The sequence below is a fragment of the Manis pentadactyla genome, chromosome 7 (genome assembly GCF_030020395.1).
Source record: "Manis pentadactyla isolate mManPen7 chromosome 7, mManPen7.hap1, whole genome shotgun sequence".
NCBI lineage: Eukaryota > Metazoa > Chordata > Mammalia > Pholidota > Manidae > Manis > Manis pentadactyla.
Genome location: NC_080025.1, coordinates 46,090,346 through 46,104,550, shown reverse-complemented (window position 1 = coordinate 46,104,550; position 14,205 = coordinate 46,090,346). Strand labels below are relative to the sequence as shown.

General features: G+C 36.5%; 1 protein-coding gene across 1 annotated transcript in view; it reads left to right on the top strand.

Annotated features, from left to right (window-relative positions):
- Positions 1–13,172, top strand: part of VWC2 (von Willebrand factor C domain containing 2) — a 123,000-nt gene extending 109,828 nt beyond the window's left edge. The window contains exon 4 of the mRNA XM_036918834.2: positions 12,509–13,172. Coding sequence (XP_036774729.2) covers positions 12,509–12,660 — 152 coding nt within the window. The 3' untranslated portion in view covers positions 12,661–13,172. The remainder of the gene's footprint in view (positions 1–12,508) is intronic.
- The last annotated feature ends 1,033 nt before the right edge of the window (positions 13,173–14,205 follow it).

The window sequence follows — 14,205 nt, the reverse complement described above, 5'->3', positions numbered from 1 at the left end:
AGCCCACAAAGGGCCTCTGCTAACAGACCAGGCATTGCTAGCAGACAGACAAAAAGGTGGCCCTTCCAACAGTATATATAGTTCAGCTGCAAAGGAAAATTAGGCACAGGTGAGCAAAGTCTTGATATTCTGGGCACCACCAGGATACCTTCCTCATATAACCATTACTCCCTAGATCAGGAGGCATTGAGGATCTATCTAATACAAAGGAAGAAACAGAGAAACCCAGGCAAATGAGGAGGCACAGGAATGTGTTCCAAAAAAAAAAAAAAGAGAACAGGATAAGACACCAGAAAGAGGTCTAAATGAAATGGCAGTCACCAATCTTCTTGATAAAGATTTCAAAGTAAAAGTTGTAAATGTGCTCACTGGTCTGTGGAAAAGCATTGAAGATCTCAGGGAGGATTTCAACAAAGAGATAGAAGAGCTGAAAAAGAGACACTCAGAGCTGAAGAATACAGTAACTGAAATTAAATATACAATGGACAGAATGAATAATAGATTGCTGCAAGTAGAGGAGACAATCAATGGAATGAAAATTAGGCAGGAAAACAATGAGGCTGAGGAACAAAGAGAAAAAAAGAATTTCTAGAATTAAGAGGATGCTGAGAGCTGTGACAACTCCAATGAAAGAATATTCACATAATAGGGGTCCCAGAAGGAGAAGAGACAGACAAAGAAGTAGAGTCTCTTTGAAGAAACAATTTCTGAAAACTTCCCAAATCTGGGGAAGGAAATAGACACCCAAGTCCTGGCCATTCAGAGAGCCCCTAACAAAAGGAACCCCAGGAAGAGAACACCAAGACGTATGACAATTAAAATGACAAAGATTACGGATAAAGAGAGGGTATTGAAAGCAGTTAGAGAGAGGCAAAAAAATTACTTATAAGAGCAACCCCATAAAGCTATCCACAGACTTCTCAGCTGAAATTTTATAGGCTGGAAAGGAGTGGCCCAAAATATTTAATGTATTGAAACAGAAGGGCCTTCAACCAAGAGTCCTATATGCAGGAAGGTTATTCTTCAGAATTGAAAGAGAGATTAAAGATCTCCCAGGAAAATGAAATTTAAAGGATATTAACACCACTAAACTGGCCTTACAGGATACATCAAAGGGACTTTTTATAGATGGAAATGTTCCTAAGCCTAAATATTTTTCATCAGTGCAAATAAGCCCACAGTAAAGGTAGACCAATTAATTACTAAGCAAGTATGAAGTTAAAAATAGATGAATAAATAAATATATAATTTAAAAAGTAATAAAATCAACTATACACAAAATTAGTCAAGGGATATACAAAAAGTCCAGATTATGGCATCTAATATCTAACATTTGGAGGAGGAAGAAGAATAAAAAAATAATTATTTTAGATTGTGTTTGAATAGTTAAATATTTAGTAAAGTATCAATGAGCGTCATGGTAAACAAGCCTAAAGCCTATAATAAATATAAAAAACACTTTTTTAAAGAAATCAAGCATAACACTGAAGAAAACCATCAAATAACAAGAGTATAAGAGAGGAAAAAAGGATCAGAAAAGAACTACAAAACCAACCAGGAAACAATTAATAAAATGGCAATAAGTACATACCTATCAGTAACTACCTTAAATGTAAATGAACTGAATGCACCAATCAAAAGACACATATGGTCACAGAATGGATAAACAAGACCCATCTATATGCTGCCTACAAGAGACTCATATCAGACCTAAAGGCATACATAGCCTGAAAGTGAAGGGATGGAAAAATATATTTCATGCAAATGATACGGATAAAAAGCAAGAATGGTAGTACTGATACCAGGCAAGAGATTTCAAAACAAAGAAAGTAATAAGAGAAAAGGACATTGCATAATGATAAAGGGATCAGTCAAACAAGAGGATATAAGGATTATAAATGTCTATGTACCCAACATAGGAGCACCTAAATATGTAAAACAAATACTAATCAAACTAAAGGTGAAAATAGCAACTCAGTCATACTAGGGAATTTTAACACCTCCACTTACATCAATGGACAGATCAGCCAGAAAGTAAATAAGGAAAAAGGCACTGAACAACACACTAGATCAGATGGACATAACAGATATTTGCAGAACATTTCACCCCAAAACAGCAGGATAAACATTTTTCTCAAGTATACATGGAACGTTGTCCAGAGTAAATCGCATACTAGGCCACAGGAAGAGCTTCAATAAATTCAAAAAGATTGAAATTGTATCAAGCAGCTTCTCAGACCACAATGATATGAAACTAGAAATAAATTTAAAAAACAAAAAAACCTACAAACACATGGAGGCTAAATAACGTGCTTCTAAATTATCAATGGATTGCTGAACAAATTAAAACAGAAATCAAGCAATACATGGAGACAAATAAAAACAAAAACACAACAGTTCAAAGTATGTGGGATGCCACAAAAGGGGTTCTACGAGGAAAGTGGATAGCAATACAGGCCCACCTCAAGACACAAGAACAATTCCAAATAAACAGTCTAAACCCACAACTAAAGACACTAGGAAAACAAATGAAGCCCAGAGTTAGTAGAAGGAGGCATATAATAAAGATTAGAGAAGAAATAAATAAAATAGACAAGAATAAAACAATGGAAAAAAATCAATGAAACCAAGAGCTAGTTCATTGAGAAGATAAACAAAATAGACAAACTCCTAGCCAGATTTATTAATAAAAAGAGATAGTATACACAAATAAAATCAGAAACAAAAAAGGAATAGACACAATGGATACTACAGAAATATAAAGAATTATTAGAGAATTTTATGAAAATTATATGCCAATAAATTGGACAACCTAGAAGAAATGGACAAATTCCTGGAAAAGTACAACCTTCCAAGACTGATACAAGAAGGAACAGATTTGAAGACCAACTGCCAGTAAAAAATTGAAATTGGTAATCAAAAAACTCCCAAGAATCCAAAGTCCAGAACCAAATGTCTTCACAGCTGAATTCTACCCAACATTTAAAGAAGAGCTAATACTCATCTTCTTAAAGTATTCCAATAAGTAGAACAGGAGGGAATACTTCCAAATTCATTCTATGAGGCCAGCATCATTCTAATACCAACACCAGACAAAGAAACCACAAAAAAAGAAAATTATAGACCAATATCCCTGGTGAACATAGATGCAAAAATCTTCTACAAAATATTATCAAACCAAATTTGAAAATAAGATCATCCTATACTTTTGAATCCTATATTTTGAAAAAAAAATCAAAAGGATCATCCATAATGGCCATGTGGGAATTATTCCAGGGTTGCAAGGATGGTACAATATTCATAATCAATGTGATACACCACATTAAGAAAAAGAAGGATAAAAAACACATGATCATCTCAATAGATGCTGAAAAAGCATTTGACAAAATTCAACATCCATTCATGATAAAATCTCTCAACAAAATGGGAATAGATAATACATACCTGAACATAAGAAAAGGCCATATATGACAAGCCCAAAGCTAACGTCATACTTAATGGTGAAAAGCTGAAAGCTTTTCCTCTAAGATCAGAAACAAGACAAGGATGTCCACTATTACCACTTTTATTCTACATACTACTGGAGGTCCTAGCCATGCAATTCAGATAAGATAAAGAGATAAAAGGCATCCAAATTGGTAAGGAGGAAGTAAAACTGTCACTCTTTGCAGATGACATGATAGTATATATAGAAAATCTTAGACACCACCAAAATCTATTAGAATTAAATAACTGGATTCAGCAAAGTTGCAGCATACAAAATTAATACACAGAAATCTGTTGCATTCCTATATACTAACAATGAACTAGGAGAAAGAGAAATTGGGAAAAGAAATTCCTTTAACAATTGCATCAAGAAGAATAAAATACCTAGGAATAACCTACCCAACAAATGAAAGACCTGAACTCTGAAAACTGTAAAACACTCATGAGAGAGGTTAAAGAAGACACAAATAAATGGAAATTATTCCATGAATAGGAAAAATTAATACTGTCAAATGGCCATCCTGGCAAAAGCAATTTACAGATTCAATGCAATTCCTCAATGGTATTTTTCAATGAACTGAAGCAAATAATCCTAAAATTCATATGAAACCACAAAAGACACTGAATAGCCAAAGCAATCCTAAGAAAGAAGAACAAAGCTGAGGGTATTATGCTTCCTGACTTTGGATCATACTATAAAGCTATGTTAATCAAAACAGTATGGTACTGGCACAAGAACAGACCCATAGATCAATGGAACAGAATAGAGAACCCAAACAGAAACCTGTGCATATATGGTCAAAGGAGCCATGAGTATACAATGGGGAAAAGACAGTCTCTTTAATACCTGGTATTAGAAAAACTGGACAGCTACATGGAAGCAAATGAAACTGAATTACTATCTAACTCCATACACAAAAGTAAACTTGAAATCAATTAAAGACCTAAATGTAAGACATGAAACCATAAAGCTCTTAGAAAAAAACAGGCAAAAATCTCTTGAACATAAACATGAGCAATCTTTTTCTGGACACATCTACTTAGGCAATATAAACAAAACAAAAAATGAACAAGTAGGAATACTTCAAACTTTTAGCTTCTGTGCAGCAAAAAACACCATCAACAGAACAAACAGGCAGCCTACAGTATGGGACAATATATTCATGAATGATTTATCTGATAAGGTGTTTACATCCAAAATATATGAAGAACTCATACAACTCAACACCAAAAAAGAAAAATAACCCAAATAAAAAATGGGCGGGCAATCTGAACAGACATTTTTCCAAAGAAGAAATACAGATGGCCCACAGGCACATGTAAAGATTCTCCACATAGCTAATCATCATGGAAATGCAAATTAAAACTATAATGCTATCTCAGAGCAGTCAAAATGCCCCCTATCCAAAGGACAAGAAATAACAAATGTTGGCAAGGATGTGGAGAAAAGGGAACCCTCCTACACTGTTGGTTAGAATGTAAATTGGTGCAGCCACTGTGGAAAGAAACATGGAGGTTGTCCAAAAAGCTAAAGATAGAAATACCATAAAACATAGTAAATCCATTTCTGTGAATTTGCCCAAAGGAAAAAAAAATCCTGATTTAAAAATATATATGCACCCCTATGTTTATTGCTTCATTATTTATCATAGCCAAGATCTGGAAGCTACCAAAATGTATATCAATAGATGAATGGATAAAGAATATGTGGTACATACACACAATGGAATATTTTTCAGCCTTAAAAGTGAAATAAATCCTGCCATTTGCAACAACGTGAATGGACCCTAGGTCATATTTATACTCAGTGAAATAAGCCAGGCATAGAAAGACAAATGCCATTTGATTTCACTTATTTGTGTTAATTAAAAAAAATAATGAGCAGCAGTAGACTCTTGAACACTGAGAAGTGACTGGTGGTCACCATGTGGGAGAGTTTGGGGTGGGTGGTTGGGAAGGGCAAGGGGTATAAAGAGATACAAAAATTCTCAATCATAATATAAGTTGGTCATGGGGATGGTAGTACAATGTGGAGAATATAGCCAATGATTCTGTAACATCTTTCTATGTTGATAGATAGTAACCACACTAGTTGGGGTGAAGATTTAATAATGTGGACAACTGGTGAACCACTGTGTTGTATACTTGAAACTAATATAAGATTATATATCAACTATACTTCAATAAAAAAGATAAAGATGAGAATTAAATAATGATAAAGGGGTCAGTTCTCCAACCCTCACTGTGTATTCATCTAACAACTGAGTGTTAAATACATGAGGCAAAAACTGATAGAACTTCAAGAAGAAATAGATGAGTCTACTACTATACTTGGGACTGCAACACCCTCTATCAGAAACTGGCAAATCCAGCAGGCAAAAAATCAGTAAGGACAGAGTTATATTCAATAGTATCATAAATTGAGGATTTTATCCAACAACAGAATATACATTCTTCTCAATTTGACATGGAACATTCATCAAGATAGACCACATTGAGGGGCATACCTTAACACATTTAAAAGATTAGATACCATGTAGTGTCTGCTCTCAAACTACAGTGGAATTAAACTAGAAATCCTGGAAAATTCACAAATACTTAGTGATTACAAAACAGGCTTCTAAATAACACATAGTTCTAAAGTTGCAAGAGACATTTAAAAATGTTTTTAACTTAATTAAAATGAAAACACATCAGAATGTATGGGATGCAGCAAAAACCATGCTTGGAGGGATTCTTACAGCATTGAATGCATTTAGTGGAAAAGAAGGAAGTACTAAAATCAATCTAAGCTTCCACCCTAGGAAACTAGTAAAAGAAGAGCAAATTAAATCCAAAGTAAGCAGAATAAAAAAACTCATAAAAATTAGAGCAAACATTGAAAACAGGTAATCAAAAGAAAATTTTAAAAAGCTCGTTCTTTGAAAAAAAGCAATGGCATTGATAAAATTCTAGCCAGGTTAAGGAAAGAGAGAAGTCTTAAATTACTAATATCATGAAATAGGGAACATGATTACAGATCACATGGACAATAAACAGATCATAAAGGAATGCATGAACAGTTTCTGCACCCATGAATTTGATCATGTAGATGAAGTGACAGAGTGGTACTGGCAAAAGAATAGATGAATAGATCATTGAACAAAATTGAGAGCCCAGAAATAAGTCCACATAAATATAGTGACCTGATCTTTGATAAAAGGGTAAATACAATAAGATGAAGAAAAGATCATCTTTTCAACAAATAATTGTAGAACAACTTGACATTCACAGGCCTAATATTATTCATAAAATTTAGCTCAAAATGGACTGTAGGCCTAGATATGAAATGGAAAATTATAAAACTCCTTGAAGATAATATAGGAGAAAACCTAGTGACCTTGTGTATGGCAGTGACTTCTTAGTTCAACACCCAATGACCCATGAAAGAAATTACTGATAATCTGGACTTCATTAAATAAATCTCCGACTCTGCAAAAGACACTGTCAAGAGAACAAAACACAAGCCACAGAATGGGAGAAAATATTTGCACAAAACAAAGCAGATAAATGACTGTTATCCAAAATGTACAAAAAACTTGTAACACTCAATGATAATAAAATGAACAACTTAATTAAAAGTTAGGACAAAGATCTTAAATGACACCTCACTAAAGATATACAGATGGCAATAAGTGTATGGAAAGAAGTTCTGGGAAATGCAAATTCAAACAATGAGATATCACTACACACCTATTTGAATAGCCAAAATCCAGAACACTGAAAACATCATATGCTGGTGAGGATGTGGAGCAACAGGAACTCTCATTCATTGCTTATGGAATACAAAATGGGGCAGCCACTTGGGAAGACAGTCTGGAAGTTTCTTACAAACTTTGGCATAGTCTTAGCATATGTTCCAGCAATCATCCTTGGTATTTGCCTGCACAAGGATGTTTCTAGCAGTTTCGTTAATAATTGTCAAAACTTGGAAGCACCTAAGATGTTCTTCAGTAGGTGGATAAATAAACTCTAATATATCCAGACAATGGAATATTATTTGTGCTAAAAAGAAATGAGCTCTCAAGCCATGAAAATACATGGAGGAAACTTAAGCGCATATTACTAAAGGAAAGAAGCCACTCTGGAAAGGCTACATACTGTATTATTCCAACTATATGACATTCTAGAAAAGGCAAAAACTATGAATACAGTAAGATCACTAGTTTCCAGAGGTTGGAGGGAGGCAGGGGGGAGTGAGAAGGCAGACAACAGGGGATATTAATGCAGTGAAATTATCTATGTAATATTTTAACAGTGGGTATATTTCATACATTTGCCTAACCCATAGAATGTACTTTGCCAAGAGTGGACCCTAATGTAAACTGGACTTGCAGTGATAGTGGTGTGTCAATGTAAGTTCATCAGTTCCCAAATCCACCATTCTGGTGGAGAATGTTGATATTGAGAGAAATTATTCATGTGTGGGAACAGGGTATATGTAGGATATCTCCATACCTTCTCTTCAATTTTGCTATGGGCCTGAAATTGCTCTAAAAATAAAGTTTATTTTAAAAAAAAATCTATCAATATAATCCACTATATTAATAGGCTAAAAGGATAAAAAATCACATGATTTTGTCAATTGGTGCAGAAAAAGCATTTGACAAAGTTCAATAGCTCTCATGATGAAACCTCTTAAAAACTAGGAATAAAGGGTAAATCCCTCAACTTGATAAAGAACATCTACAGAAAAATAATAGCTAACATACATTCCCCTAAGATCAGAAACGTGGCAATAATGTCCACTCTCAAGATTCTTACTCAACATCAAAGCAGAAATTCTATCTAGGAAGTTTGAGAAAACGAAATAAAAGGCATACAGAAAAGAGAAAGTGAAACTGGTGCTCTTTGCAGATGACATGATGTTGACATAGTTGAAAAACCCTATGAACCTTGAAAAAACTAGAACTAATAATATTTCAAAAAGGCCACAGGATAGAATCACAACACACACACACAAAAACTGTATCTGTAAATGTGAGCAATGAACATTTGTAAACAGAAATTAAAAACACATCACCATTTAGGTTAGGCTAAAAAAACCAATAGGTATAAATCTACTAAAACATTTACAGAGCTCAAATGCCAAAAACTACAACACTAATAAAAATAACCAAAGAAAACCTGAATAAATGGGAACAAATACCATGTTCATGGGTTCAATGAATCAACATGGTAAAAGTGTCACTATTTCTGTATTGGTATATAGGCTAATGTAATTATTGTCAAAACACCAGCAATATTATTCGTAGTTACGGAAAAGATTATTCCAAAAATTTACATGGAAAACAAAGGGATTGGAGCAGCTAAAATAATTTTTATAAAGAATAAACTGGGAGGAATCATTCTACCCCAAATCAAGACTATGTCATTGACAAGAGGATAGACACATAGGTGAGTGGAACAGAACAGAGAGCCCAGAAATAGATCTGAAGCAGTACAATTATTTTTGAATAGATGCAAAGGCAACTCGATGAATGGAGAGTCTTTTTAACAGATGGTTTCAGAGCAATTGAACATCCAAGGCCAAAAAATGAATCTCGACTTCAGCCTCACACCTAATGCAAAGCTTATCTCAAAATGGATCATGGAGTCAAATGTAAACCATGAAATTATAAAATATTTAGAAGATAACATAGAAGAAAACCCTTGGGTCAAAGGGCTTGGTGAAGAATTCTTAGGATATCTAAAGCATGATCCATAAAAGAGAAACCAGATACCTTTGAACTCATTAAAATATAAAATGTGTTCTCTGTGAAAGGTCCTGTTGAGATGATGAAAGACAAGCTACAAACTAGTCAAATATATTTGCAAACCACACATCTGAGAAAGATCTAGTATCTGGAACATATAAAGACCATGCAAAATTCAACAATAAAAAATCCAGAATATTCAATCAGAAAATACAGGAAGTATTATTTCACCAACAAGGATGTACAAATGGTAAACAAACACATGGAAAAACAACAACAACATTACCAGATACTTGCAAGTTAAAAGCAAAATGAGGTATCACTATGTTGCAGAATCCAAGCTCATGCCACTTGCCACAGGACACAACAATAAGTCTAGAGACAAGGTGCTGGAGCAAGGAAAGAGAATTTACTAGGAAAGCCATCAGAGGAAATGGTGTGCTCTTGTCCTGAAGCACCATCTTACTGCTGATTTCAAGCTTCTTTTTTGTTAGGGAAGGAGAGAAGTAAAGCAGGGTGAGGTCAGGAGATGACAATCAACCTCAGACATCTGGACGTCAGCAAGGGCCTGGGGAGGGTGTGAAACTTCTTGTTCTTGGTTAGTTGACCAGTCATTTTGTTGACATGGTTCTGGCCGTGACATTCCTGTAAGGCCTTGACCATCCAGTAGTCATTTTTGCACATACTTCCTTATCTCTTTGGAGAAGGTGAGTTTCAGGTAAGGGGCTTGTTGTGTCAGTCTTAAGTCTTGAGCAAAATTCCTTTTGATGATTGACAAGTTTATGTGCAGGACTGCAGGGCTGAGCAGAAACAATTTGACCCAAAGATTAAGGCAGCAAAGGAGGCAGATACAATATGAAGACAGATGCCAACTTTTTCAAAAATAATTAAATATGTTAAATTGTAAGTGTTTCATTGTAAGAAAGAAGCTAAAACATACATAAAATCTAAGAAAAGTTTTCATTGTAATTATGTGAACTCACAATTTTAAAAAGTGTGTGTGTGTGTGTGTTTCTATCTTTGCCCACTGACCGGGCTGCGAAGCAATAATAATTAATACCCAGGTCTGGGATCCTAAGTACCATTCTCCGCCTGAAGGAATCAGGGCCCTTGGAGAGAGGGCTAATTCCAGATGTGAATAAAGTGAGTTGCTGACAGCTAGTGGTTCAGAAAGAAGCTCTTAGTGACTAAAGGATCGACACAGGAGCAGCTGAAAGTTTGACCTCCCACTAGCACAGTTTGGGACAATTTGAATTTCAGAAAGAATGAAGACTGCAGCATTGCAAAACATTGAAAAAGAAAGATCCAGAATCCAACAGTGATATGAGAAAATGAAGAGATACATTAATAAGAACTCATTAGAAGTGACTATCACATGGACATAGTTCAATTTAGGCAAGGAGGGTAAGAATTTGCTAGCATTTGTTGAGTAACTTGAGGGCCTGAGAGGCGTTTCACCCAGTTTAATCCTCAGGAGGTACTGTGAAGTGTTACTCTTCCTATTCCATAGATGAGCCTGTTAGGGCTCAAAACAATGAAATGAGTCTGAGATCACATAACTCTTAAGTAGTGTACCACATTTTGAGTCCAGGTTTTCTGGTGGTACACGTTTTCTGAGCAATTATGTTGTGTCCTATGTGCAAAGCACACTGATCAGTGTCAGGGAAATTAGGAAGTGTGTCCTCAAATTAAATTCTGCAAAAGGGACAAACAGCAAGGAAGGAAACATGCCAAAGAGAAACTGAGTGGAAATCATGGGCATCTCAGGTGCTGGGTGGGATGAGTGTTGATAAAGTGGGCCCATGGGGCATGGGAACCTGCTCTCCAAGAAGCCACCTGGGGTGAGAAGTGGGGGCAGCCCAGATGGGCTGGGAGGAGTGTGCCAAGACGGAGGACGCCACAGCTGATGGGAGGGGAGTGACTGGGCCACCAATAAAGCTCATCATGTCAGACAAGAGCCCTGGGCCCTTGAAGTGTGTCTGTGGGGTCTGCCTGCAATGCAGATACCACCCTCTGGAAGTGAGGACTGTATTCCAGAGAGAGAAGACAGGAAATTGAATTGGGGACAAGAAGAAAACAGAATTAGTGGAGGGAGAGGGGGCAAGGTACACCCAGCATGGTTCCCAGAGGGCCACATTCAGGAGCCTGTATACCTTCCCACTTGTCTAATGTGAAAACAGTAGCCACAAAAGAATGAGCTACCATGCTCACAATTATTCTGGCTAGAATTATAAAAGGGACAGTTTTTATTCTGAAGTGTTTTGAGATTAACTTATTTCTTTAAATCATGTAGATGAATGACTTTTCTCTCTTTCATGCCTTCACACATTATAATTAAACATATTTTGGTAGTGAGCACTTATCAAAAACCATAGAAGCAAAGGAAGAGGAAATGAGAATTGGAGCACAGGCTGAAGTTCAAAGGCCAGCGGGCTTTGGGTGCAGTGATTTCCTGATGTTTCCACGTAGAGTGAGGTTTGGAAGCAAAACAGTTGTTCATGTCTGAATCAGGTTTGTGAACCACAACATAAAAACCATTGTTTCAACTCATATTGGAAGCCTTACTGGTACTCATTTCTTCATGTCCCTGACCTCACATGGAGTGAAGTGCAGATGGGAAGCTGTTAGGTGATGTTGACTGGGAATCGAGGAGATCCCCAGTCCTCGTGGTAGTCTGTGGAAGCCATATTGCTGATACTTGCGAGACAGTGCTCCTCAAAGTTGGTCCCCAGGAACTTGCTATCCACACCAATTCTCTGCCAACCTGCCCTCCCCACAAACTTGAGTCAGAAGCTCTGGGGGACCAGCAACCAACATTTCAAGAGCTCTCCAGGTGATTATGTTGTATGCTGACATTCAAAAACCTGCTCTAAGAGGTATGGAAGTTGCACTGGACTTCCATTATTTCAATCAGTTTGCTTATTTAAGCTCTCTCTCCTAAGATGCTATGAAGCAGAAGACTGGTTCTTTGAAAGTCACAGTTAATTATAATTTTCTATGATTACTTAGAGATAATTAAATCAAATGATTGCAGATTTGGCTTATGTAAAAAGGCCCCAAAATCGAATAGTCTGTAAATGAAAGTCACAGATTTCTCATACAAATTTTAAATAACATTCTTTTCATTTCAGAAAATGTGGGAATACTTCATATTATTTAGATGGTAACTTTTCCACTGTCCTTCATCAAAGAGTGAATATAACATATACTGTGAAGCTAATACCTAATTAAATACATTATATGTTTATGCACACACACACAATATACAACATTTTCCTGCATTTCAGGTCCAAACTGCTTCGCAGAAACCGCGGTCATCCCAGCAGGCAGGGAGGTGAAGACTGATGAATGCACCATCTGTCACTGCACGTACGAGGAGGGCACGTGGAGGGTCGAGCGGCAGGCCATGTGCACGAGACACGAGTGTAGGCAGATGTAGACGTGGGACCACACGAACTCTGACGTTTTCCTAGGATATTTTACTGCTGTGAACTTCTAGGTGACTCTGGGAAATGTCAATCCAAAGGAAAAGACTTTTAATGAGGATTAATGGAAAACTGTTGGTGCTTCTGCTGTTCTCGGTAACAATTACTGCAAGAGAAGGAAATGGATATATTTCAAACATCAAGAACTTTGGGCATAAAATCCCTCTCTAAATAAATGTGCTATTTTCACAGTAAGTACATGAAAGTACACTATTATATATTAAATGTATTTCTATAATCCCTCTATTAGAGAGCTTATATAAATGTTTTCTATAGATACAGATTAAAATGCTGTGCTGTCAACCGTCTTCGCTGTGTTCCTGCATATCTTTCTCAGTTCTGATTCCATCGCATGATATTGTTTGTGGCTGCTGACTCTCCTCCATGTCTTATGAAAGTGTACCCATTAATGGAACATGGGGAAATAGGATGATGTCTACTGAAATTGTTCCATTGCAGAGATATACCTAGTGCCTATCCTTAGAAGATCCAGTCTCTTCACATACAGTTTCTCCTTCTCATACTATTTTCCTGCTTTTACCTCTCCTTTCTCTGTTCATTCAAAGCTCCCACGAATGGGCCATAAATGGATACATACACATGTTTCATTTTCACTTACTTCACTTACTCTTCTAGGCATGGCTTTAAAGCATCCCCCAAACAGAGGAACAAGGTATGGTGGACAGTATATATTATTGTTCCATCAGGCTGAAGCATCAGTAAAATAGGGGAATCCTTCGATTCTGTGGAAGAAAACTGAACTAGTTTAAACCTGCAGCCTACATGTGATATAGATGTTCCAACTCCCCATCCAGTGACTCCTGTTTCTCACCAGAAAGATCAACTGTCCTCTACAACAGACACAGTAAGACCTGGAGTGATAGGAAACCCTATATCAGTCATCCTTCAAAAGGGGGACGAGAAGGCACTTCTGTCCAGTATGTTAAAACAAACAATGCTGAGGCCATAGACATACCAGTTTTGGGTAATCCCAAACCAAGTCCATTTCTCTTCATTTTCACAGGGAACAGAAGAAGCCACTGCAAACCCTGCAGTCTGACCAATGTGTAATAGAGAGCATTTCTGCCATTAGCAATCACACCAACACTTGGCACATTGATGAGCAAGGTGGAGTCTTACTAGGTGTAAGGTGATAAAGCAGAACTATCATGACTATTTGAAGCCTTTAAATTTTTCCCCATACATTTATTCCAAATTTTTGAATTAAGCACCTATTAATTACAAATTATTTTGATGGTTGAAAAGTCATGGCCTATGGCATTTCAGTAAGAAATTACAGTGCAATGTGGAAGGAGCTCAACTGGAGGTCTGCAAAGAGAGGTTATTTAGAAAGCCTCTCTAAAAAGAGCAGAGGATACCAAAACATCATTCAGTACATAAAATCATTCAGCCTTTCAAGGTTGAGTAGTCAAGAAAAACCGACACATTTGTCATCCTTGAAAAGTTGAACCACTGTGGACTTAATAAATGTCAAGCCA